General features: G+C 37.8%; 1 protein-coding gene across 4 annotated transcripts in view; it reads left to right on the top strand.

Annotated features, from left to right (window-relative positions):
- The window catches only part of ZNF521 (zinc finger protein 521), a 278,373-nt gene that overhangs the window by 136,299 nt on the left and 115,068 nt on the right, over nucleotides 1-27,006 (top strand). For all 4 annotated transcript variants that reach the window (XM_019465513.2, XM_019465512.2, XM_019465510.2 and 1 more), the window contains one exon: nucleotides 11,717-11,801. In XM_019465513.2, the coding sequence (XP_019321058.1) occupies nucleotides 11,717-11,801 (85 nt within the window). The remainder of the gene's footprint in view (nucleotides 1-11,716; nucleotides 11,802-27,006) is intronic.

Genomic DNA, 27,006 nt, shown 5'->3' with positions numbered 1-27,006 from the left:
GATAAAAAATGTCGAATCTGATATTATAATCCTTTTCCTAGCACTTCCCCCCTCAGACTCTTTACTGGGGGGCAGTGTTCTCAAGGAGCAAAAGTCCTGTTGAGAAAGGGCCCCATATTTTCTCAAGTTATATTCTTGGGCATTTTTTATATGGAAAATCTGTGGCTTTGTAAAATATAGTATCAATAAGGATTATGCAGAGCTTTTTGAAGCCTATAGTTTAATCTTTCTGGGATAATCTGAAGGGGGACTAGAAGGTCTTATGTGGTTGTCTGATGCAGAATGCAGGTATGTTTGGTGGCAACAATCTGGTTGCCTCCAATAAATTTCTCGAAAACGCTTACTCTTGGGCATACTTCTAAAAAGCCCCAATCAATTCACTTCTGTATAGTTCATACACTCCTTCACAAATAACCCCTGTCAGGCAGTGCACTGGGTACTGGAGCTAAAGGAGAAATAAGACATTGTTCCTTAAGTGACAGGAAGCCTTGCAATGTAATGTGAATAGATGTTTTGAATATAACATAGTAAATTCCATGCTGAAAGAATAGGCTGAAAAAGGAGGACCCACAAAGAAAGCAACAGTTAGTAGCAAGAACTAGCAGTGGACAGGTGGGGCTGTAAAGGCAATCCTGTGGTCCAGTGCCAAGAGGAGCCATGGGTTTGGTGCACATTGGAGAGCCGACTTGGCAGTAGTTGGCAATTCCTTTTTGTAAATGTGCTACCCCACCATATAGACGTGGCTGTGTTTATCACTAGTCCGGAGTTTGAGGCTTGCTGTGTTGGTCATTTTCTGTGCATTCCAGGCAAGGATACTTCGTCTCTCTGGACCTCACTTCCGTGGCCTATGATGAGGAAATTGAGACAGATGACCTCACACATCCCTTTGAATCCTAGAACTGCATGATACTCTGTATAAGCTTGTACTGGTACCTTTGAAAATATAAAGAATGTGGGGGCATTGTATTCTTTTATTTTAAATGATGCTTTTTTGAATGATGAATGAGGAATAATTCTATAAATCCTAATAAACTCAATTAAAACAAGGGGGTAAGGGGCGCCTGGGTAGCCCAGTAGGTTGAACATCCAACTTTGGTTCAGGTCATGATCTTGTGGTTCATGGGTTCGAGCCCTGCATCGGGCTCTGTGCTGTCAGCTTGGAGCCTGGAGCCTGCTTCAGATTCTGTGTCTCCCTCTCTCTGCCCATCCCCCACTCATGTTTTCTCTCTCTCTCTCTCTCTCTCTCTCTCTCTCTCTCTCTCTGTCTCTCTCAAAAATAAATAAACATTAAAACATTTAAAACAAGGGGTTAAAAGAACCTGGCATTTTTACGTTTATATACATTGTAACTGGACAGCAGGATTTAGAATAGGTAAGGTCAAGGAAACACACCTCCATCCTAAAAACATTAGTTCCGGGGAGCACAAACAACAAGAATAATAAAGTAAACACCTACAGGGTGCGTGGGCGTAATTACTAACAAGTTTTAGGGAGCAGGTGGGTTTTAGAAGCAATTTGAAGAAGAAGAGAAAGATAGTCTGACATGCCTCAGTGGGAAAGCTGTTCAAGTGGAAGGGATGGACGAGGGAAGGCAGAACGCAAAATGAAAATAGGGAGAAAGGGAGAAGCAGAAAGAAAAAATAAAAGAACTTCCGAGAAAAGGTGGACATGAGGTAAGGTGCCTCAATGGAAATAAGAGTAATAAAGGACAAGGTAACTTGGCCACGTACGGGGTAACTGAAATGACCCAAACAAGAGAGAGACGTTCTGTAGATAAGAACACGAGGTATCCCTTTGACAGAAGAGTAGCTGGAAGGTTAGATGAGGTAAATATAAACGGAGGAGAGTAACCAGGACTCCATAGGATCCATCCTCTGAAGAGAAGTGGGAAGAAGCAATGATTTGTATGTTACAGCGAACCAGTAGAACTCATTCACACATTAATTTGTCGTGGAAATAACGCTGGTTCATGTATTGCGGCGAATACACGACAGGTAAGACAGAGCCCTCCACCTACCCTTAAAGAGCTTATAGTCCTTCAGGAGATAAATCGGTTTCTTTGAAATAATTCGGATACAGCATATAACGAATTCTAAGGGAATCAAAAAGAAACTTTTATGATTTAGTATTAGATAAAGCTCTTCTCTATGTTATCCTTTTGATATTTTTGGCGAGTATCTGGTAAATGGTACCAGTACTCCCTAAGTGTTAACAAACCTGTCTAGATTCTCAACTTGCCTTTAGGGCAGAAGTTATACACTTAAGAAAATGTTCCTTAATGGATTCTAAAATATTTCCCCCCCCCCCACAATTTTCTCCAGGTTTCTGGTAGGATCTGTAAATCATGTTATCAACCTCCAGCATTGGATCGCTGTGGGCATGCCATGAGACTTAATGGTGTTACAACACACTACTATTTCACGTTCCTACTCCTTCGTCTCTCCAACTTGGTGTCCCCAGTGTCATTCAGCCATAGCTTCTCATTCTGACAATAGTGAGACGGGAGGGAGGTTTCAGATTTCTAAGGTGAAATCAATGTATGGCTGAAATAATTGATGGGAAAAATAGACCATAATTTGGTGTAAGGAAAAATTTTGACTTCTGCCTTTCCTCCTCTCATTTATGTTTATAAAACCAGATTATTTAAACTCTTATTCCCCCACTCTCAGTTTCTTCGCTTTCTGACTGATAGGAATGTTCACAAACAGTCGATGTTGGAAGTTAACCGGAACCTATGAATTATAAATCCTTCCAAACCAGGAGCTAACAAAATATTATAACTGGGGATAACTAGAAGCAAATTCCTGTCCTAACTCAAAAAGAATTAGCACATGCTGCTGGTGATTTTTTTTTTTTAACCTTTAACACAGCATTAATTTAGTCTGTGTATTCAGCCTCTTCTGATTCACCGATTTCCTGTGCGCAGTAGAGTAGTGGAGAAGTTTTCCGGCAGCAGTAGTCAAGTCCTGGGTAACACTTTAAGAATGAAGGTGCTGGATGAGGGATGTCTCAGTAGATCATCCATTGGATAGTCAATAAATGCAATGTATTGACTGCCTACTTTATGGACAGCTCTACAAGAGAGTGACCCAGGTAGATTTGTTATGGCACAGAACAAACAGCACTTGAACACGTACCATTAAGTGAGATCATCTAGGTGAAGACCTCTTACCCGGAGGGTCTCGGTGGCCTGTGTAGTGAGGAAATAAGCTAGGCCCTTGGAAGAGCCTTCCAAATTCTGAGTCAGGAGAAATCAGAGGAGTGGAGATAAATAAGCCTAAGAAAGCATTTCTCTCCATGAGAAACTTAGGCTCAAATTCATGATACTTACTCCCATTTTTGACACTGGGTTTTGCTTTTTAGTGAGAGCTAGCCAGAATTTTTTTTTAAAATCTCAATTATTTTCAATTTTTTTTCTATTCATGATACCTTTGAAAGTAAGATATTTTAACTGCTATTTTATCTAATATTCAAAAAGAACCCAAGAAAAGCGGGAAAAAATGGTTGGGCTTTTTTACCCCTTGATTTCAAACTTAGTGGGAGCTTAAATGTATATCTTTGTGGAGTTTTGAATTTATTTCTAAAAACTAAATATGTCTAAGTCAATATTGTTTTCAGATTCCATAGGGGCCTATGCAGAGTTTGTCTAAAATTAAAAGAAAAAAGTGCAACTTAGTCATTTGAAACAAAAATATTTTTGCAAACTTTTTCTTACTAGATTTCTGTCTCTCTCCTCATTTTTCCTGCCCAGTTGGTGAGAGCAATCTTATTTAGTCCTGCTTCTGTTCTGAATTGCCTTCCTCATTCCACCAAATATCCCACCAGACTGTGAACACTTGCCTGGCACGTAACAGGCACTTTGGAACTCAGTTTTGAGCTTAGGGAAAAGTGTTCCCATTTTCGACCTCGGATAAAGTCTCTTCTCTCCCAGGAAACTTTTCCTGACTCTTGTAGACCATGTTAATCTGTCTTTATCTGATGTGTTTAAGGGTCTTCTCTTTGTCGTACACTGGCTGTCTCTTGGCCTCGAACTGCTTTGCTGTGTTAGGCAGGCAGAATACGTACGACAGTTTAATATTGGTGTGTGTTCTTTGCCCATTTGTATTGTAACTCCTTGAGTTGAGGAATCATGTTTAATAGTTCTTCTTGGTTACTGAGCTCTTAGCACAAAGTGCTATGTGGTCTTCAACCTCAGGACATTAACCACATCTGTAAGACAACAGTGTCCTTCTGTTAACTACCATGGGAACACACAACAGAAAATCCACACTGGTGTTCTTCAGTGAATCCCCTGGGCAAACTTTTCATCGTTACTAGCTGTCATTACATTTCACCCATTTTTCCCTCTCTGTTCTGACTTACTTTCACACAAATGCAGAATGACTTGGAAAATATCCAAACTAAATTAGTAAAATGTCTGAACTATCGAGTATTTGTGGAAGGCTGCAGGTTTACAATTTTCACTCACACATAATATTCACTTGCTTGCCAACAAAATACTGCCAAGTAAAGGTGCTACTGCTCTTAAGTATAAGTCTCACTTAGAATTAATACATTCGTTCTCAGAATGGTAATGTATATTGCTATCGTCCTTGAAAACAGCTTTTTTTTCCCCTCGCTAGGTTGAACCTTTTTACATGCTCTATCTTCTTCCTTCCCACTCCCAACCTTGTCCCCAAACTTGTGATATTCTTTCTGCTACGAATTTTTAAACCTCTAATAAACATCCATTTAACCTTTGTTAATTGTCATAAACTTGAAATCAGTGGGTTCTAGTTTAAAGAAATTTTAATATGGTTTCAAAGTCCACATAAAAGAGTGAGAATTAATCTTTGACAAGCAACTGTGTTGGATCAGACAGTTTATGTAGGACTCCATTCCGTCTCCGTAATAACCTGTCAAGGAAAGAGTAATAAAGGTAGTTCCAGTTTAATGCAGGCATGCTACATGGTAGGCACGGTACTAAGCACTTTTATATAGTTCTCACTTGCCTCTCACATCAACTCTTAAGATGTAAGTTTTATTAGTTTTAATTTACAGGGAAGGGTACAAAGACTCAGGGTCATTAAATGATTTGTCACACAGCTGAATTATGAAGCCACTAAATAGCAACTAATTGCAAAAACAAGATTCTAGTGTTGCTTTCCTACTAAGATTGCTGGGTATGTTTGCAGTGGATGTTTTATAGCATCATGGAAGCTGTAAACAGCATCCTGATTTCAGGGGTCCCGACTATGTCAGAGACTGGTCCTTCCTTGAGGGCCTCAGCCTAAGTTTGGATCCAGTGAAATACAAGGGGTTGTGGGCCGTGAGACACCCTTGGGAAATGGCTCCGTAACATGCTTTGATGCTCCAAACATATAATGATGATGGATAAAGTACAGATAACCAAATAGACATAGTCAGGTTCAAAACAATTCTCCATCCTTGAGATCCAGAAAGCAAATTTCAAAAGTGGTTAGGACCGAAGCCAGGATTCCACTGGATTCTACTTCAGAACAAGTGGTAGCTGGATGTAATCTCTGTGGGACAAAACTAAACCTGCTACGTAGCACAGGACAGGGGGGAAACTTCATTGCTTACAATAGGCGACTGGAAAAAAATCTGTTGTTGATCAATACCTGGTATTAGGGTTTTTCAGCTGGAGAGTTAAAGTGATAGGAAGAAAGATACAGTTTTATGCTTAAAACTGAATTAGCCATATGCTGGCTCTGTGATTCAACTAACAATATCTTCTGTCTCCCTGTAGCACTTCAGACACATAGGAAATGCCCTCATGAGACCTAATCTGATCTAGGAGTCTCAGATGGCCTGATAGAAGCAAAGGGAAAACTGCTAGAAAGGGAAGAATGAGCACATAGAAAAAAAGCTTCCACTACAAATGGGCTTCAAACCAAGATTACAAAATATGTGAATGAATCTAATGCTAGTAAAGAGGCAAAACACAACAAAACCCAAAAATACTGCCCCCCAAAACCCAGCTGTTATGATACCAAAATTCCACTCCAGAAGAAGTTAATTATATGGAACAGTCTGACAAAGACTTTGAAATAAATATGCTTAGAAGCTCAGAAAGATAAATGAAGGTATGATTTCCACTAAAAATTGTGAGAAGTTATGAAGCAAATTCAAGTATAAACAAAGCAAGAGTACTTGTGTTTGAAATTAGAAATGTTAGAAAAAATAAATAAAATTGGAAAGGTTAGACATGAAAAATAGTCATTGAAATAAAAGTTTTGGTAGATAGGATACACTGTAGACTGGAGACCAGTGAAGAGAGAATTTGTGGTTTGTAAGGGTACAGAGAGTCACCTAGAACAAAACAGAGGACGAACTGACTTTTAAAATATGCATGAAAAATCGTTAAGATACACAGAGGAGAAATCCAGAGGCTCCATCCAATCTATGTCTAATAGGAGTTCCAGTAGAAGTGAATGGACGGTGTGTGAGAGACGTGTAGAAACTGAAGAAATGATAGCTGAAAACTTTCAGGATTGGAGACATACATGAGCTCTCAGACAGAAATTATTCTTTTGTCATTGAGCAGGACTAATAAACAAAAATATATGGTTGAGAACATGGCAATTAAATCTCAGGACACTGGGAGGAAAGAGAAAATCTTGAAGTCGAGTAAGGGATTTTGGGAAGCGAGCTCTTCCCTATGGATTTTGGCCAAGGACCTAGTACTGAAAGCCTGTGCTGAAGGTGGCCAGGGACAGGGTCCTCACTCTCAGACCATCCCTGGCATTGTCAAAGACCAAAGCACTACACAATTGTAAGGAAAACCTTCTTCCTAGATCTACCTACAATGCAACTGTGAATTTACGTGCAAATGATCAGTGTATAAACTGTGTTAAAACTCAGTAGGTGGGAGGCAGAGTATAATACTGGCCTTAGTTATAGTATTCACAATCTGAATGAATTAGGCTGAGTCACTTAATCTGTAAATGAGGATAATAATCTTTCCTTTGTCAACTCTTACAGTTTTGTTGCAAGTGAATTTTATGCATATGAGTTCTTTATAGAATTTACAGACAATTATAGGAAACTATTGTTTCTTTATTATAGAAATGAATGTAAGTTATGGTGTTTGACCTTTTAGAATTCATACATTAGATTTATAAAAAAACAGGTAAACAGAAAAAACCCTTACCAAAAAACTACAAAAAATAGTTGCAAAGCTACTTATAACAACTAAGCACAAATAATTTTTGGTGCACACCAAGTGTGGTGGTATAAAATGAACCAAGGAGATGGGCTTAATCAAGACTAGGTTTAGTGTTTTAAAAAAATGATGTATTATGAATTATTCTAACCATTTATTTCCATTTTTTATTATGAAAACATTTAAGTATATACCTAGATTTAATAATTGTTAACATTTAGCCACATGTGCTTTATCTGTATGTGACTATATATTTTTTTCTGAGTATTTGGAGGTAAATTGTGAACATCATGCCATTTCATCCCTAAATATCCACAGAAAAAGATTTGTTTATCCACATAACCATGATATCATTGTCACATCTAAGAAAGTTAGCAGTAGTAGTTCCCCGGTATCATTTTATAACCAGCTGATACTCAGATTTCCCCAGTTTCTTCAAAAACCTTTTTATAGCTGTTTTCTCCCCAAATTAGAATCCACACATTACATTTACACACACACACACACGCGCACACAACATTTATTAGTTGTCTTTTTAGTCTCTTTCATCTGAGAACAATCTCTCCACCTCTTTCTTCCCTTGTATGACATTGGCTTTTTGAAAATAGCAGGCCAATAATATTTTTGATTTGTGTTGAAGAATATCTTGGATTTGTGTACTTTTTTTCCCCTCTCTTCTCTCACAGTACTGCTTATTCCTCTGTCCTTGCTTTTCCTGAAAACTGGACTATTTATCTAAAGGCTTGATTAGATTCAGGTATACATTTTAGATGAGAGTACTTTATTATGATGTATTATACTCCACATTGCATCACATCGAGAGACACATAATGCCAGGCTATTTTATTAGTAGTCATATTAAAGTAAGTAGTTTGGTGCAGTGATTACCAACAGATAAATCCACTGTAGAGGTACATCTTTCTCTTTGTAGTTATTAAAGGATAAAACTTGAGTATATCCAGAATAACCTTTCTCTTAATAGTTTTAGCAGCCATGAATGATTATTCTGGGCTACTTCTTTTGGCATTGCAAAATGGTGAATTGCTAATTCTGTCATCCCTTCTACTGTGAGTCTTTCATAAAGAACTGTTCCTCATCAAATAGGCATGAACTACATTTCTTCCTAAAAAGCTTAGTGCTTCTGTGCCTTTAATTACTAATTTTTAGAATAAGAGATTTATGTCATAGTCACCTCCAAACCTCCAATGGTGGCAACTGAGATGTTTTTTCTGTTTCTGTTTTTGAAGGTTACTATGAACTCAATGATTTTTTTTATAGTTTGTGTTTTGTTTAAAAAAAAATCAAAGCAATTTATACCTGCAAAGTATATATAATTTTTTATTTGGTGAGGCTCAATGTGAAGCCTAAGTCCTAATTTGAATGGGGGGGGGGTGGTTAATCAGAATAATGTTTTTTTTAAAGTATACATTATTAAAGATCCTAATCATTTTTTTTTTAATTTATGAGATGCTCTTTTCTGAAAGTCTCTGAGTACCTTAACCAGAGTATAACTGAAAACAAGAATGTCAAAAAGGCACATTTAAATTGTTCTCAAAATCAATCAAAAATAATGAGGTGCTGGGAAAAAGTTGTATCCTTGATAATTACATCTATCAGTATCAGAAAACAAAAGAGAACAATCAGGAAATGACAACCCCACTCCCAAGTAGCACATTAAAAAAGGCTAATGAAAAAAAGTCTCTTTTAAAAATTGTACTAAATTAGCATTTCAAGTAAATTGACAACTTAAGCGTTGATAAAGGCCAATCTGGGGCCCAAACAATGGAAGTTCTGTTTCTACAGTTATCTGCTTTTAGAAGAAATGATCTCACTTGACTTTTTTTTTGTTGTTGTCTTCTATATAAATGGAAGTAATTGTCCTAAGGGGGGGGGGGGTGACAGTCCTCCTGTACTCCTTAAGGGTGAGGAGACCCCTGGAGTATTGTGCTTAATTTGAGGTTCTATTACTTAAAAGGTTGACCTGGAAGGGGGTAACCAGGGTGATGAAAATTGTTGAAAATGTTTCATATGCCATCCCTCTATTCTCAGTCTGAAAAAGGGTTAATGTAGTTGGCTTATTAGACGAGGGATCCAGCCTGTTTTTTATAGCTCCAGAGCATAGAGTTAGGACAAATGCACAAAAGTAGCAGAAAGCAGATTTGGGTCTAGAATTAGGAAGAAGTCCTTTATAAACTCAGCTGTACAGAGCTGGAGTAGATTTGCCTCCAAGGGAATGAACTCCCCAAGGCAACCAACACTGTGCAGAGGTTATAATCGCTTTACTTAAAGATGGTGTATGGGTGGGCAGAGGTCACTCACACATTTTGCTAAGAGCCTATAATTATAATAAAGATGCTTTAAAAGTCATTTAAAATTGCTTTTTTAAAAGAAATAGAGAGTAAAAATGAATTTTATATCATGGCTTTAAAAAAGAAAACCTTAATACATCTCAATTTGCATATCATTGCTTTGTATTGCGAAATGTGGGCTGTATGGTGAGGCAGAGTTCAAGCTACAGCATTTTAAGATCATGGTACATTGTTTTTGATGGCATTAAATTCTTACTTCATCAGCCCCAAATTCAGGAGCTTATATATAGATAAGAATATGACTTCGTTAATAAGAATAGAACATAACATTTTAGACACTGTCTTAAGAGTCGAATTAGTATTTGAATTATCAACAGTGACAAAAGCATTTTCTTTCCATGATAAAAGAAAAGTTACTTACATAGATATCCAAATATGTCAGTTCATTTTGAAGGTAGTAGTAAGTGCTGGTATTTTATTTTGGCTTGTCAAGTGATTTTCTTCTTTATTATTAGGCCAGGAAAAAAAAAGTCCTAGTATATTCCACCAACATATTCATCAGTCATCATTTTTGGAGACAGTTTTCGACATATTGTATGTTTTACTGTGCTAACAAGAGAAAAGACTAGCCATTAAGTTTATGTTTCTTTGTTTTTCAGCAAGGTCACATATCAGGAATAATGCTAGAAGTATGCTAATAAACAATATATAATGTAGGTCATCTGGGAGTAAGAAATATTTTCTAACTAGTTCTAAAGGGAAATATTGTTAAAAAAGGGATAGATGTTATTTACGCCACACATGTTGCTCTATATGTCACCATCAAAAGCATCTTGTAAACAGCTCAGCACAGTAAATCTTCCTCGGTGATTGTCAGGGTTTTTCAACTCCGTGTTAGATTTAGATTCAGCACACTCAATTCACAATATGCTTAATGTACAAAGCCTGTTAGATTATTTAGAAACCTTCTATTGGAAATATGCCTGCCCTTTTGTGTTTTACAAGGAATTCTACTATCCTGGGTTGCACACGCCAGTGCTATGCTAAGACGGTGTTACATTAGTGGCATTTGAAATTTTAATTGCTGATGAAATGATGCTAAATTTTTGTGCCTAGCCTTGATTTTGTTGAGTTCTTTAAAATTAATGACAGTTTACAGACTGATATTTTGTACTGCTACCATTAGTAAAACAAGTTTGTAAGACTGCGGATGAAACGATAATTCTCTAAGAATGCCTTAACAAACTGCCATTGATATGATTTTACAAATGTTATTTTCTCACATTGGGGAGATTTCAAAATGGATTATTTCATAAGGGTTTATTTTGTTTTCCAAGATGGTTTTTAATTGTAAATATCAAGTTTCATCATAAAGGAATTTATGTAACTGTGTTCTGGAAAACATAACCAATACTTTATTTATTGAGTTCATCTAATATGTACTGAGCCATATGGGGGACACAGTGCCAAGGATGTGAAGTCATAAAGACAGCTTTTATCGGACAGTCTAGCATTTAGAATCAAGACAGCTGATTTCTCTTCTTGGCTGTAGGGCACTCTGACATCAGGCAAATCTTTCTACTTCCCTGCGCCTCAGTTTCTTTATTTATGATAACAAGAATTAATAAATCCTGCACTCTCCACTTCCCAGAGCTGTTGTATAAAATGATAAAACCATCTTAGAATGTTCAGTATGGCATGATTTCTTTATAGGAGAAAATATGTGTTTAAATGCTAGTATTTAGCAACTTCTGAAACATCTAAATATCAGACTGAATTGCAACTAAAAACGATAATTGCTGAATCTTGTAGCTAGATTCCATGAGTCTTACTGACCATTTCACTAAGGGATATCTAGAAGTAATGTCACAGTCATTTTGGTCAGAATGAAATTGTGCCTGATCTACGAAGACCTCGGTTTCTGAAACCCAACTATGTGTTACAGATTTTTTTTTAATACTAACTTCGGTTTTTGAGTTTAGGAATCTTTAAAAATATATTATGCTGTAATTATGTGCCTTCATGTCTTCCAACTGTTTGCAACTAAAAGTATAGTGTTGGGATCAGACCACAAGGTCTTGGTGAGGAATTCATGGAACTTTGCCCAAGCAGACCCACAGTAGCCAGACCAGCATCTCAAAAAAATGTTGTGAGTTGGGTTGGGCTCTTTTTTTTTTTTTTTTAAAGAAAACAGTAAGAAGTGCATGTGTCTAAGTAATTCTATTTATACTTGTTTTCTCAGAAGAAGACCTATCAGTGCATCAAGTGTCAGATGGTTTTCTACAATGAATGGGATATTCAGGTTCATGTTGCAAATCACATGATTGGTGAGTGACACTCTAAACCTTATTACAGATAGCTTTTTCTCCTACTTGTGTATCAATGCCTATATAATTAAACAGAGTTAAAGATGAATTAATTGTTCAGCCATCAATGTTTTACCTAGGCATGATTGATTTTTATTACTATTATTAGGCCTGATAAGACATTAGCACATTTTATTTTCTGCAAGGGCTAGTTTAGACTTCTGCAGAGGATTATATATCTCCTGCCAGTCAAAACACAGGTGATTAACAAATTAAACTTCTAATCATTTTTGCATTATTGAAAACTAACAGGAATGGTTAATGAACTGGATGTTAGCTTTCCATAGAGTTTTAGACAGGTTTTAATTTCAGAAGTTATTATGGTAATGGCACTGCTGTGTGTTGCTTAAGCATCTTTGTATCAAAATCTAAAGTGGTGAGTTTTTGTGATAGGGAAACATAAATAATTTAAATTGCCATAAGATAGTTTTATATGTATGGTTTCAACAGCCTGGAAATAATCATGATCATAAAGATCATGTAAAGAAGTCAGTAATCATTTTTTATTCCCCACCAAATTGTACATAGATCTTTCTAAAAGCGGTTTGGGTAAAGATCTCTGAAGTCACTCTCGGCCGGTGTTTGCAGGGATTTCGCATTTGTCACATAGGCTAGAACTAAAAGGATAATTTTTTCAGTTATTCATATTGTCCCATTATCCCTTAATTCCTCTGGGGTTACCTCCTATGTTTTTTAATTTGATAAGCACTTAGTAATAACACTAAGAGTTTTACCAGCCAATTAAACTTTATCAAGCAGATCTTTTTCTACTACTAAAATGACAATTGTTATTACTTTATGCTATTTTTGTTACTCATTTGTGCTTTTATACTGCGAGAGTTTTTTTTTTATTTCATCCTCATTTGATGGAATTTTATAATACCATAAATAATTGTGATATAATACTAAAAAGTCCAATTAACCTCATGCTCTCCTATTACCAAACTCTAAGACAGGAAAGAAAATTCAGCCTTCTAGACTCTGAACTTGTTTTCAGGGGTAAACAAGTTATTTTACACACTTGATCAGAAGCATCCTGAGAGTGCAGAGTGGAAGGATTGCTCCAACTATCATTACTGATCACAGTGGATCCTTATGTTCTTGTAGAATTAATGAAGATAAATTCAAAAGCATGTTAGAAAATTGATTAATCGTTTTTCAATAGGATTTGCTTTATAGTTTTCAAGTGATGGGTCTTTAGGAGGATTATTGCTTATAAAAGACTAAGTACATAATTGTGCAAAATGGAACTTAATGCACAACAGATAAAATTATCGATCAGTGTATCTCTATATTTTCCAGATTTACATGCTAATATTATTAGTGATTTTCTTATACATCAAATGTATCCTCAAATGTGGTAGAATAACAGTGACAGCTTTACTGAGTGCTTAGCGGGTAATGACAACATGTAAGAGAATTTAAATAACGTGTTTCCTTGCAATTTTTTCTATTTTGGATTTCAAGAAAAATATTCTTTATAAACTTTCAAAACTGCTTTTTTTGGGGGAGGGGGAAGGGTGTGTGGGTTAGAAAGAATGAGTTCTTCTTGCCATGATAAATGCTGATATTTTCCATGTCTTTATTTCTTGAGTAGAGTTCATTGGTGGCAGTCATTCATGATTCTGCCTCATGCCATAGTTTTACGTGGGCTTCAGTGAAAATGTATCTTGGAATTGGCACCTAATGGAAAATTTAGTGAAATGTTAATAGGTTACGCTTCTGTATAGATGTATTGTACATAAACTTATTTTTGGTTCTGGATTTTATTTTTTATCCCAGGACTCGGATGAACAGATTGAATATATTTTTCACCATAATATTAATGCTCTTTTGCGTATATTGAGTCTGAATTGAACGTTGAGCAGTGAGAGGACTTTTTTGATTTGCCAATTTTAGTATCATTTGGCCGGAACATTCATTGGTTTGTACTGGCCCTTCTTTTTAAATTGTTTTATACCTTTCCTTTTGTATGTCTCTCACATTCCTTGCATCATTAGTGTGTTCCCAGAGCTTTCTCCCTCTACCTTATGGTGGATTAATATGACACTCACTTCCTCTTGGGATCTGAGCATTTAACAATTCACCTTCCATCAGAGAAGCAAATTCTATTCCTTTCCACAGAGGGCCTAGTTATTTAATATTCATGCTATTTTTAATAATAAAATATGTAACTCTCTTGCACTTGAGGGCTAAACAAATGAATAGTATCCATTTAATTGTTTTATCTGTTGACCATGCATCCAAGTCCTTAAACTCCAGTCATGTTGTTAATATCTACAGAAAGGGAATGCATAATGGGAGGATGTCACAGAGGCTAAGATATCCTTTTTTAAAATCCCAGTGTGATACTTAGTCTTTCAAATGAGGCAGGCAGCATTATTTTGTTGACTAAAATACCTCCATTGAGGGTAGGTATTTTTAGGTTGTGTGTCTGTGTATGTTTTTTGTCTAATCAAAAAATAATCTCAACTAGACATTTAGCAGGGAAGAGGGATTAGAGGCTCTCTGAAAAGCCTCTTACTCTTTTTGTTAAGAGGGTATATAGTGTTTTTGCAGATTTTGTTCTACGTTTCAATCAGTCCAGAGGAAGGATTATGTCACCTGGTGGAGAACAAGGTCTTCAGATGACCCAGTGAGGTGTAACTTTAAATTCCTTCTTTAACCAAGTTATTTGCATTTGCTTCTCTGTAGCACACATGTTTAATGCAGTTGCAATGTCAGACAACTCCATGCTTCTTTCTGGGTGTGCTGGTCTCAGGCTATTGGCCAGGGACATTTGCAAAAGGAAAACCATCAATGTTTCTACCAGGTACATACTAGAGACGTTCTGCTTAAGTGCCGTTTTGCAGCTAGGTGTGGACACACGGTCTGGGTTGCAGGAATAATTACTCAATAAAAAGGCATCAGGGATTTGACTTACGTCTATTAAGGAAAAAAAGAAAACCTCACTCTCCACCACATTTTGACACAGTTTCAGTAAGAAATCAGACCAGTGACTATTTAGGGGTTTCTTTTCTTCTTTACACACACACAAAAAAGAGCTACAAAACATTTTAACAGCTTTCCTGGGGAAAAGATTTCCCTCTTTTCAAGTTTGCACAGATGAGAAATTTTTTCTTGTCTTCCTTTGTTCCTTTCACATAGTTTACGTTGGCTTTTGACCTGAGAATACAGAAAGAAGCCATTGTGTATTATGTCCTTTAATTCCTTTTCCCCCGTCCCTATCAGCATCGTAAATATTTGTTGTTATTTTCCTCTTTGAGATTTCTGTTATTATTATTATTATTTGGTACGGATTAGCACAGATAGAGACGAAACCAGGGAATTTAAATGTGTTTAACCCAGCAAAGGAATTGTCTCGTATAAAATTATGAGGCTCAACAACAGTAGAGTAAATTTGTAAGTGCTCCGAATAAATGGCTGTTAGGCATGTGATAATATAAAGAGATGACATTGCCAAGAACTATTTATGAGGAAGCTTAATTTTTTCACTCTGATAATTCTTGACCAATAATTACCAGCCTCTAATTATCTATTTTAGTTAGAAAGAAATTTCGATCACTATGGAGGTTGGCATTGCTACTAACGCATAAATCCCCAAAGAGACAAATGTGTTCCAAACAGCCCCAAACAACTGTCTCATGAAACATAGTGAGCAAATTGCAAGCGGCTGGTGGTAGACAACCAGCAGTACGCTCACCATCGAAGGCCAGTCAGCTTGACAAAGAAATGATCAAAGGGGAGAAATACCATTATCCTTGGAATTGATTGCTATACTCATGGACTTTGGAGAACGAGTGGTCAGGATAGAGCTGTGCCCATTTCCAGCCCTCCCTTTCCAAGTTCTCAGATGGAGAAGATGAAGGGGATTGGTGTTAACCGTTTACCTAAGAATTATTTTTTAAAAATTGACTTAGAGATGATGATGTAATGAGCGGGGGTGGTTTTTTTTTGTAGTTTTTATCTGATCAGAAATGGGGTGAAATTTGTGTCTAAGGTGGCAGAGCACCTGTTTTGTGAAAAAACGGGAAATCCACAGAGAGTCACCAGTAAACATGCTCCAGATGGGTCAAGGGTGATGCTTAGAGCATTTAGGGAAAGCAACTGTATTTATCTCTTAGAAAAGCAAAACTCGGATTTGGAAATATAAATGACAGCTAATAGGAAAACACTGGTGGAAAGCTATTGACTATTTTTCTTCAAATCTCGAATACTCAATGTTTTATCGTCACAATTTTTTAAAAGCATGAAAAGATTCAAGTCCTCTCCAGTGCACGTGGGAAGATATATATTCTATGTGTTATGTTACATGTGATATACATCGCTGATGTCAAAGCAAAACGAATGCATAAATCAGTTTTGTACACTGTGGTGAGTTTTTAGTCTGTTTTGTGGCAAGTGACATTCATATGTTCGGCAATTTGTTTGATGCCCAAGGTCACAAATGGCATTCTTTTCCTTCCATTTCTTTAGTGGATGGTGTGCTATGTGACTAATCTTCATTATAGTTTTGTGACATTCAGTATCACTTCTGAAACATTTCAGCTTGAGTGCTCTTGCTTTACAATAGACTAAAACCAATATTTTGAGGTCTATAGTGGTTTTGGATTTTATATGTCTTAAGGGGAAATATCCAAAGATAAGAATCTCTACATAGGAAGATAAAGGGCCCTGTTGTTGCCCTTTAAACTTTTAGCTTTCATTGGCCATTTTTTTTAAGTGAATGGAAATGAATCTATCATAATGCATCTGTGTGTAGATATGTATTTGTGTGTGTGTGCGTGTGTGTGTGTGTGTGTGTATCTGCACTATCCTAAGAAACTCAAAGTCATTAGGTTGTTTAGAGTTTGCATTAATTATAAACGAGAAGACTATTGAATTCTAAGTCATCATTTGATTGCTTATAAAACTCAGGGAATTAAGAAACAGGCATTTGGTGTTAAATATGATGAAATACTGGCTTATTTCATCAAGAGCTGGATTAAAAAAGATGAAATCTGGGCAGTTTAATGGTAACAGAAAGCTACCCTCATGTGGGCAATGCTGGCTTATTTGAAAAGCCCATAAAGGGTTTCTACATGGACCATACAAAAGGGATACTTTCTCTTTAATAGCCATCTGTACAGGAGAGATGAGAAGTGGGCCAGGTCATCTCTCCTCAGCTGTCATGATATTAACGTAGGTAATGGGGCAAGGTCCGCGTTCTGCTGGGTGTTGTTTTTCATAGATGTTCATCGATTTACACAGATAATTCTATTTATTTCTTAGAGTCGGTCCAAGTGAACCAGGCAGAATAACAAACATCAAAGCATTTCCAATGACTTTATCTTTGTTTGTAACGTAACTTTTGTCTAAAAAATGGTGTCACACCTACTGTGCAGATGGCTGCATGATTTGTAAACCAGCCAAAACATTTAAACAAATGTGTGATCTGGGGATAGATTAAATAAAGGATAAAATGGAGTGTGGGCCACAAATTCTAATAATCAGATGATTTTAAGTTGTGTGCAGCGCGGAGTGATGGTCACAGTGATAGCAGGGAAAGCTTGCCAATGACAGCAAGGTGCCTTATAGATCTCAGGATGGAGCCCGTGGCCTGGTAGGCCTCAGTTTGAGAACCGCACATTTGCTGTGCAGCTGGCAGCTCTGTATGGGGACATCAGATAAAACTTATGTAAAATGAAGTGTTATTGCTTAGTATGAAATTGTTCAGAGAGGGAATTTGCAGACAGTAACTGAAAACAGAATTCATGGTACCAATGAAGCAGACTGTGAGTATGAAGAGGGTTTAATTATCTGCACAATTTAACAAAAATTCAAGACGTACGCAGAAAGGACATACGCAGGCATAGATAGAACACAGCCACGCTGTTGACTGAGTACAGAGCGGGGCCGCAGGAACTTATCAAGCTTCTTCAACGAAAAGGTTTCCTAAAAACAAAGACAATTTAAAATAAAAGAAAACACAAAAGACTTTTAAAGAAAACACATCTTTCTGGAATAAGATAGTTTTCAAGAGCTCATCTTGATTATTTGGATTCCCATTTCTGAAGCAAATTGTAAAGAAAATCTCTGAGCCCATCTCGGAATGTCAGTGTTAAGCTATTAAAAGACAAATCAGGGTGTTTATCCTTGTCTTGTGTTTTAGCTTGCGCCTCGTAGCTTGGGTTTACAAGAGTAAAACATAACTTGCAGTTAGTGGAGTTTCTAATTTACGAGCCCCTAAGAAAACCTGGTGGCCGTTTCTTGTGATGTTAATTTTCCTTGAGACTGAGGGTTCTGAGTCCACAGACAGATGGAAGATTCAGTTTCTGGTGACGTTTTAGAACACACCGCCCTTAAAGAGGCCTCAGAAGAATGTTGTTCTCAAGCTGAATTACTGGTTTCCAGCCTTCCTTCCTAAGCTCCGTACAGAGAGGCTGGGAAGAGTCTGTGCCAGACGGATCGTTCCATGGCTGAGACACACTGGTGGGGCTACTGACTCTGGTTCTGGCCTCACCTTTGACTTGCCGGAGAACATGCCACAAGTGTATCCGTTTTTCACTCACTGTTTGATATGTTTATTATCGAATGCGGGTAGCCGTTTCTGAGGGAGGTCTGTAAAACATTTCTGAATGGAGGGCGCCGAAAGTCATCGGCAGTAGATCCGAAAAGATAGATCCCTGCCCACACACGTGCCCGCGTGCACACACGCATCGTGACCTATTTCCGCAGGATCGCTCAGACACATCAAAAGAAAAGGTCTCTGCTGACCCATTTCCATAGGTTATTTCCTAGTTTCAGGACCATTAAAGGCAGTAAACGAAAGAAAGGGAGCCAATATGGAGAGTGGGTGTCGAACTTCAGCTGCTCATATTGTTGCATTTGGTGAGCTGACGGGGTTTCGTAGGTCACCTTTAGAATTATGCCTATGACAGCAGCAGCTACCTGCCAAGATTGCAAGGTATCTCACGGCTCTCAGGATGGCGCCTGTGGCCCGGTAGGCCTCAGTTGGAGGGGTTCACATTTGCTGTACAGCTGGCAGCTCTGTATGGGGCAGCCGTGTGGGCTGCTAGGGAGCTGGAAAGGAGACAAGCATGAAATTTCTTCTAAACCCAACTCTGTTTTTCTGTACTGTTGGCTGCTTCTCAGTTCCTTGACAAAAAAACCAATCAGGCACCCTTTAATCCGCCTGTGATTACCACTGGTATAAAAAGAGAAGCATAATGAGGAAAAATGCCTCGTTTTGTTGCCTTCAAAAGCCAACAAATTGGAGTTAACTTGACAGGAAGTGGCTTAATAATTAGATTATTTATTTATTCCTGACACATATCCCCCTGTTACTGGTCTCAGGAGACCCTGTAGATGGTACGATTTTCAAGCTGCCATTACTTCGCTGTCTTCTGTGAACAAAGAAGCTACTGTCTATCAGTCAATTAAATGCACTCTTTAAGCAGAGGCTTCGAAGTCCTCAATGGAGAGAGCCCTGGGACACTGTGGCTGATGATTCCTTTCTCTGTACTGTACATCACACTCTCAACTACAGTCCCCACAGAGATGGAATAAAGTCATGCATTAAAATATCACTTGTTGATTTGTTTGCTAATGAAGAGCCATTGAAATGTTTGTGTATTTCTATGGCAAAATTGTTGATAAAAGGGCCTACTTGCCTGCGTATCTTAGTTCATCTGCTGTGAGTGCTTATTTAAGAATTATTAAAATTAAAGTCAGTAAACAACAGAATTAAAAAAAAAAACCCTGAGAGAACAGGAGTTTTCTTGCCGTCTTCATCAAATTAAATGAATAAAGTCAGGAAAAACAGAGGAATTGGTGTCATTCCGATCCCTTGCTTACACTCCATTAATCTAAACATTGTTTTCTCCGACATAAAAATGTAAGGCTTTTTCAGAGTATCTGGGATCTACACCTTTTAAGTATGAAAAGATATTAGAATCCCTTTGTGAGAGTAATGTACTTAGAGATTTTTTTTTTTCCTTTGGAAGATGAACGGCATTTGCTGCAATTTCTCTAACTGAGTGAGTGTGCGCAGAGGCTTTTCCGGGGAGCTTAGTGGGGGCTTTTACGACCAGACTAATAAAACATCTGTTGCGTGTCAGACTCAACCTCACAGCCACGTGGATTGTACAGAAACGTGGCTTTCCTTCTCTATATGTTCCTCCTCCCGTTTCCTTTCTCGTGTCTTAACATTATTTTATTTCCATCTAAGTGGTGATGACTTTTCAACCATCACGGAGTTAGGGTTTTTCTCTGTTACTGTATTCATCAACTCTGTACTACTTACTGTTTACTGTGTACAAAGCATGCTTTGGCTGGACTTCTCTGGCTCCCATTAATTGGTTTTGTATTTTAAGAGTACATCTGTTGTTAAGTTGGAGGTCTCGAGGTCTGTCTAGGCTGAAAGACTTAGATAATATTGTGACAGCTCTCTGCTGAAATGTTTAGCTATCGCTCTGCCACTTAAAGGGATAAATTTGGGATTTAAACCAAGGCCACTGAGCACTGAAAAGCATCCCTTCTTCCTCCCATCAGACTTTGTAAGTGTAATCAAGGTTTTAACTATAGATTTCATGATTACCTGACAACAGGCTGTAAAGAATTAATGCGAGACCTCATCAGATGGTCATAGTCCTTATTTCTACCCTGTTATTCCAAGTCATTTTGTTAGAAAAAGCTTAGATACTCGGAGGTGTTCTATAATAGAAAATGAATTTGAAACCCTTTCATTAATTGGTGATTAATACATTTCAGGATTAGTTTAAGCAGGGCCCTACCTCCTGCCCAGTCAAGTATGTTCTGGTTAATATCCAATTATCTGCACCTTCATAGTTATTATGTCTTAATATTTCGGATATGATAACCAGAAACTGGAGAGTAATGCTAATGAGGAGCACAGAGCAAGAATTAACCAATGACATACTCAATGATCCTTGGTGGGGAAAGTATCTCTTTCTTCCCCTTAACTCATTGCTTCAGCATCTTCTGGGCACTGGCTGAAAAGTAAGACTTTCAACTATAGCAGGCAAGACCCAGAAAACGAACCATTTTCTCTTTCCATACTAGGAACCTGAAGGTGCAGTTCACCTACAAACACTGTTTAAGTTCATTTTATGGAGAGTCAGCATAGGGAACAGAGAGGCAGTTTATATTTTCAAACAGGAAACATCCTATTTTTTTATCTTTTCCTTTTAACCGCGCCACAGGTTGTTACCTTTTCAGAGGATGTTTTAATTCAGATTCGTTTGAAATGCCTGTAATATTTCACCAAGGAAACACTCCTCCCTGCTACCTCGTATCCTCTTCCCCCCCTCAAATTTATCACCGTGACGTATATGCGTGGTGCCTCAGTTTAATTTTTGTGCAGGTCATTTCCCTCGAACAATCTGACGTGGCTCCCCTAGCAGCCTGCAAGGGTGGTGTGTGTGCTGCTTCAAAACACGCAGCTTTAAATAGTGCGCTTTGTACATTACCCCTTTATATGCTTTATTGTAATGAAGCAACATCAGTAAATTGCAATGAAGGGCGATTGTTGCACGGGGATGACTAGTACACCTTGGGGTCCATTTGCACCAGATTATTCTTTTTATTGTTATTATTACTTCCCATCTTCTTTACTCTCTTGCTGCCGAACTTGCTGTTGGCCACCGGTGCAACACAGAGGGGATCTTAAGGAACATTGCAGGCATCATTTTTTTTCTCTTAGGCGCATACCAATCGCCGTTCAGTTCCCAATCAGACATCCTGGGGGCTTTGTGGGTCTTTATTGATGCCACTTTACTCTGTTGACTTCATTCGTAATGTTCTTCGTCTTTATCTTCTTAGAAGAACAAATTTACTGAGAATAAAAGTGACCCATTTCTTTTCAAACATTTTGTGGAGGTGTTATACGTTTATAGTCGGGATGATCAGCCGATTTGTCCCTTCCCCCAAAGAGGTTCAGTCATTTGCACCGGGGACTTAGAGGGGATTACTGTTTAAGGGAAAGATTTGTATTTGCTGTGTCTTCTTGGATTTCCTTAAAACACAGACTGGAGTCATTATGAATATTTTATATGTTAATAACATCTCTTTACAAAAATAACTTGTTTCCTGCCCCCAACCAACTACTGTCCCCCAATAACTAATCAAAAACAGTGTAGATTTAAGTAAGCAATCCTCTGCTCTTATTGAACAGAATTACGAGCAAGGCTTTAGTTTAGGGATGATTATATGTGAATTTTGGGTGACTGTTAATCTTTCTATTGTCATAATTTTAGAACCTGTGTCCATTTGTGTTTCCAAATTGTTAGTGCAGCTGTTGTTCTGTTTCTGTATTCCTAAGGCTGGGCTCCTGTGCAGCATTCAAACTAAAATCTAGAATTAGACCTGACACACCTTCAATTGAACTATCAAGTCTTTGAAAACTGCTTGGCCAGTGACGCCAGTCCCGCACTATTCGACTGTACACACTTCCGATTGCGGGCCAAAAAGCATTGATTTTTAGCTGTCATTTCTAGTGCACATACTGTAGAATTGAAATTTAAACCTTAATCCACTCAGTAATGCAATTAATTTTTAATGTGCAGTAATACTAATTGAAATAGCCTGAATTTAGTAAGTCACCACAAGACATTTTCAAAAGCAAGAGTCTCCACTGAGAACCTGGGAGGACAGATAATCATTGTTACAGTGTTTACAGGATAATGCTCACTCTGCAGACCTCCAGTGGAAAGGGAGGTTCTTTAAATTAGACTATAGTATATCTCTGTGAATAGAAATATCTCAGAGAGAATTCTTACTTTCTACCCACCAGAACAGGCTAAAAATCTTCTGATGGAGTTAAAAACAACAACAACATAGTTTTAGTTAAAAATATCTTAATATAGTACATGTAAAAATTATATTAACCCTTTTCTTTTTTTCCAAAAGAGCATCTATGAGTCGTTGCAAATGAAGTCACCTGCCAGCAGTGTCATGGTCAAAAGCCACAGTCTCAATGGGTAATCTCATTATTCGATGGGTATTTGAGACACTGTTTCCAGATTTGATGAATATGTGTACTCTGTCAGCTGCCTGTAAACCTATTTGGCCTTGTTTTGGTATATGAATATTCCTGTAAACAAAAATATACCCTAGTTTTATTTCAAACTGTGTTCCTTCGGCTTTTGCATATTATTTCAAAATGGCCTTTTAAATGTTTTGTGAGGTTTTGTTTTTTTTTTCCTAGCCAGACTAAAGCAAATTTTGCACAGTAAAACTAAATAGGTTTCTAGGCATTTCTACACTAAAAAGGTTCTCTAACCACATTTATCTGCTAGTAAATGAGGACTTTTTAAAATGCATCAGCTCTACTGATGAATGGGCTTGCAGAGTGTTCAAAATGAGCACCAGCATTGCTCTAAAAAAAGGCGAGCACTGTATATCATCCTTTCATGGCTCTCGCATTATAGTATTTAATAAGCCGATAGTGCTGTTAAATATTTAGTAAAGGTTCCCTCGTAACCCTGCCATCTATTCAGATGGGATTTGAAGACATTTTTGCAGTACATAAGTAAAAATGATGTTAGAGAAGTGGTTGTAGCGTGGCATATTTTCTAAATGAAGTGTGGGGTAACACGGTGTGAATAAGTTCAGAGATTCACACTTAGAAATACCTAAGTCATTTCATGTTCTTTGAATGAAGGGTTCAAACTGATTTTTGTTTTGTCACTGTTAAGTCAGAGTGCTCTTGAGATTATTTACACAGAATACTAAAAATGACGTTATAGTACATTAAAAAAAGGGGGGGGCAGCTCTTACATGGTGATTATTTTAAGCCACCCTAGCTTCAACTGAGCTTTATTATAGACATTTGCTCCTTTTCACCGAATAGAAGGAAAAGAAAAAGAGATGAGGGCAAATCAGCTTATACTCCACTCAGAGCATATTATCAAATCCAGTTGGGGTTTAGTAAGTTAAATATATTCAGCATCTTTTAGGGGTACACTGTGGCAAATACTGAATAATAGATATTGTTGTACACACTGATATGATGCAGGTGGATCATCTTTATCAATTCTTATTCAATTAGATTTCTATTTGTTATTATCTAAATGGCAATAATTGTTCTTTTAATCTGGAATGCATATGGGTTTCTAGGATCCTTATGCAAAAGTGCTGCCAGTAAATGCAATGCTGACATCCTTACTGTCATCATGTGGGTGGGGCAGAATTCACATTTAAATCGTTCAGTGCTCACTAGTGTTATTAGTTTTGAAGGTGTAAAGATAAAGGCTGGTAGTTTGTTCAGACGTGTATGTAATTTGGTTGGCTCTTCCAGGAGCCTATTTGCTTGATTCTAATTTTCATCCTGTTTTATATGCAGCCAGTGACCACAGTATTCATTCAAACTGCACAGAGACACGTCTCATCTGTAAAGCACGGCTTACTGATCTTATTTGCTATTTGTATTCTCATAAGAAGAAACACAGGATTCATACAATTGGGGGGGGATAACATTTCGTTTTGAAATGATGTATATCACATAGATGTTAATATCAAGAATTGCACAATGAAGGATGGATAAAGGAGAGAGCTTTAGGTATACGTGAAGCAGGAGAGAAGGAAAGTGAGACAGGGTTCATATATAGGTGTGTTTAATATGCAATGCTTGATGTATGTTGACCTCAGGTTACAAGAGTAGAAAATCCCATTTTCCAGCTTGTTTCAAATGTAGTAAAAATGCTGCTTCAGTTGCTTTATGCTACTCACATTGGGAAAGGTGCTTATACTGTGATAATTATCATCAAGGAATATTAATGCGTTCAGCATTTGTAACCCAAAAACTCATTATAGCTTAAGCTGTGCATCATCTGTGAAGAGAGAACTTTGCCAGAATTCGCTCTTCACAGGGGTTGCCTCCTGCTTGCTGCGGAGTGGTCAGAGTACTGCAAGAGGTCACTTAGGCTATTTTTGAAAGCTGAAGTTTTGCAATTTTTGAATCACTACCTTCTGTCTAAAGCGCTTATTGTTCTTGCCTCACAATGGCCCCCTAACTGAAGGCATAGCCAAGTGCCAATAATAATAGCAATAATAAACGAGTAAGAAGTAAGTGTTTAGAGCACTATGTAGAATCCAAGAGGTCGGCACATATAGCCCATACCCAGATAATTGAAGTACAGTATTGGTGTCTTTCCTTCTGTCATTGGGCAAAGGGATTCATTTACACCTGTTTCCTTAATGCAGGTGCCCTTGGGTTTCAGATAGAAATGCCCCCACTGGGGCTCCACTTCACAGCCCTCTGGCTGGAAATTGTGTAAATAAGACTGCAGGGTCAGCCTTCCCCTTTTGGCAGCAGTGTCCTTAATTAGTCTGTGACAGTCTTTCACATGAGCCTGCGCTGTTCCTGAGGTCATTTCTCACACATCTAAGACATCCATTTCATGCGCAGATAGATATTTTTGTATGTTTGTTTAAAATCATTCCCTGGGGGAATATTGACGTGGTGGGAGTGAGACTCTCTGGGTGTGTCCAGAATTCTATAACTTAATCTGATCAAAATATCCAGTTGGGTGGCTCCATTATAAATTCTAAGTGGTTAGTTGCATAAGAACATCGTTCCCTCACCTGCGGTTGGCAGCTTGTTGAAAAGGAGCCGTGTGCCTGGGATATTTTGATGTGATTAAATTCCATTATTGTTCTCCCACTGATCCATTGCTTGTCATTTCCCATAAGTGACATTGCTCCGTGCGGCATGGTATAGTTTGTGTCAGGCCCAGGCAGAGAGCACTAACACTCAGTTCTACCCGGCTGTCTGAATTTGCAGGACTGCTGTGTTTCTGAGGTCAAATTGTGACCCTGACCTTGCCCCTGGGAGGACTAGAAAAATATGTTTCATAACTTCCCGTAGACCTACATGAAGAAAAAGAAGGGAAACCATGAAGCCCATAGGCTCTGTTTAGATGAGCTGTAAGGTTGGAATTCATCAAGCAGGAAAGCTTACTGTTGCCTAGGAGCTTCCTCACCGCGAGGGGTCACGGCTGTGGGTGCTGAGTCGGTCAGAGCTGAGGGCTCTGGGGGACCGGCTCATCATTCAAATAGCCCAGCAGGCACAAATGCACAAGTTGATAATCTGGAGTCAACTTGCTGAAATAGGGACTTACTTACCTGTTACAATCACTTACATGAAGGAATGTTGATAGAATGAGTACCCTGAATTCAGTGCAGATATCATAGGCTTGCTCCAATGAAAGCGGTCTGGGTTTTATTTTGTTGTTTGGGGTGTGTGTGTGTGTGTGTGTGTGTGTTGTTGAATGGGACATAAGCTTCGTTTTATGCAGTCATGCACCAATTCCACAAAGGATGGATGTCCTGAACCAGAGACCCATTCTCAATAGTTTGGGGCTGCAATGCTGACAGCATAGTTGAGAGATACAGTGGTGCACATCTTCTGTGAGGATGTAAACTTAATAATCTTGATGAATTTTGAGGAGCTCATAACTCCACTTCCTCGCCAAAAGAAGAATTATGAAAAGATCGCTTCTAAATCCTTCAGCCATTCTCTGCACTTGTGATAGATGCCATCCTCTTTACCTTGAGGCGCTGGAAATGAAAGTGTGTGTGTGTGTGTGTGTGTGTGTGTGTGTGTGTGTGTGTGTTTTGCGAGAGATAAAAATGTATACTTTAGAAGGAGCAAATTGCATTTTCATGTTTAAGTTCACTATTTGCACTTGATGTGGTGAGATCCAAATGTGAAGAATTGCTTTTGACATTATTTCTGTGTCTCCTGCATCCTAGGCTCGCTGCTTTATTATGCGGAAGTGCACCATCGCATGAGATAAATGTGACGTTGAAAACCTGGAAATAGTATAAGCTTGCATTCTGTGTACAGGCTGTTTTGGATAACTGTAGCTTCTTTACTTATTGACACAGTTTAATTTACTTTAATAATGATACATTCAGTAAAATTGTGAGTACGTGTGTCTTTCAGGTAAAACTCACAGCCTTCCAAGTGTTACAGGTTGGTTTAGGGGCAAAAAAAAAAAAGCGCGCTTTCATTTCTAAACAGAAAGGCAATTTTAACTTTCTTTAGAAGTCTGCTTTACATAATCTGTAATTTGAACTATCACATATTATTTTATAAACTAAAACTTGAAGTGCATTCATTTCAGAGGTCTTAAAATATACTCCTGGTTTCTGAATTCTAATT

This window comes from Panthera pardus, unplaced genomic scaffold (genome assembly GCF_024362965.1).
Source record: "Panthera pardus isolate Hobbes unplaced genomic scaffold, ASM2436296v1 HiC_scaffold_15, whole genome shotgun sequence".
NCBI classification, from domain to species: domain Eukaryota; kingdom Metazoa; phylum Chordata; class Mammalia; order Carnivora; family Felidae; genus Panthera; species Panthera pardus.
Note: the sequence above shows the minus strand (reverse complement) of the source record. Positions and strands in the feature narration are given on the sequence as shown.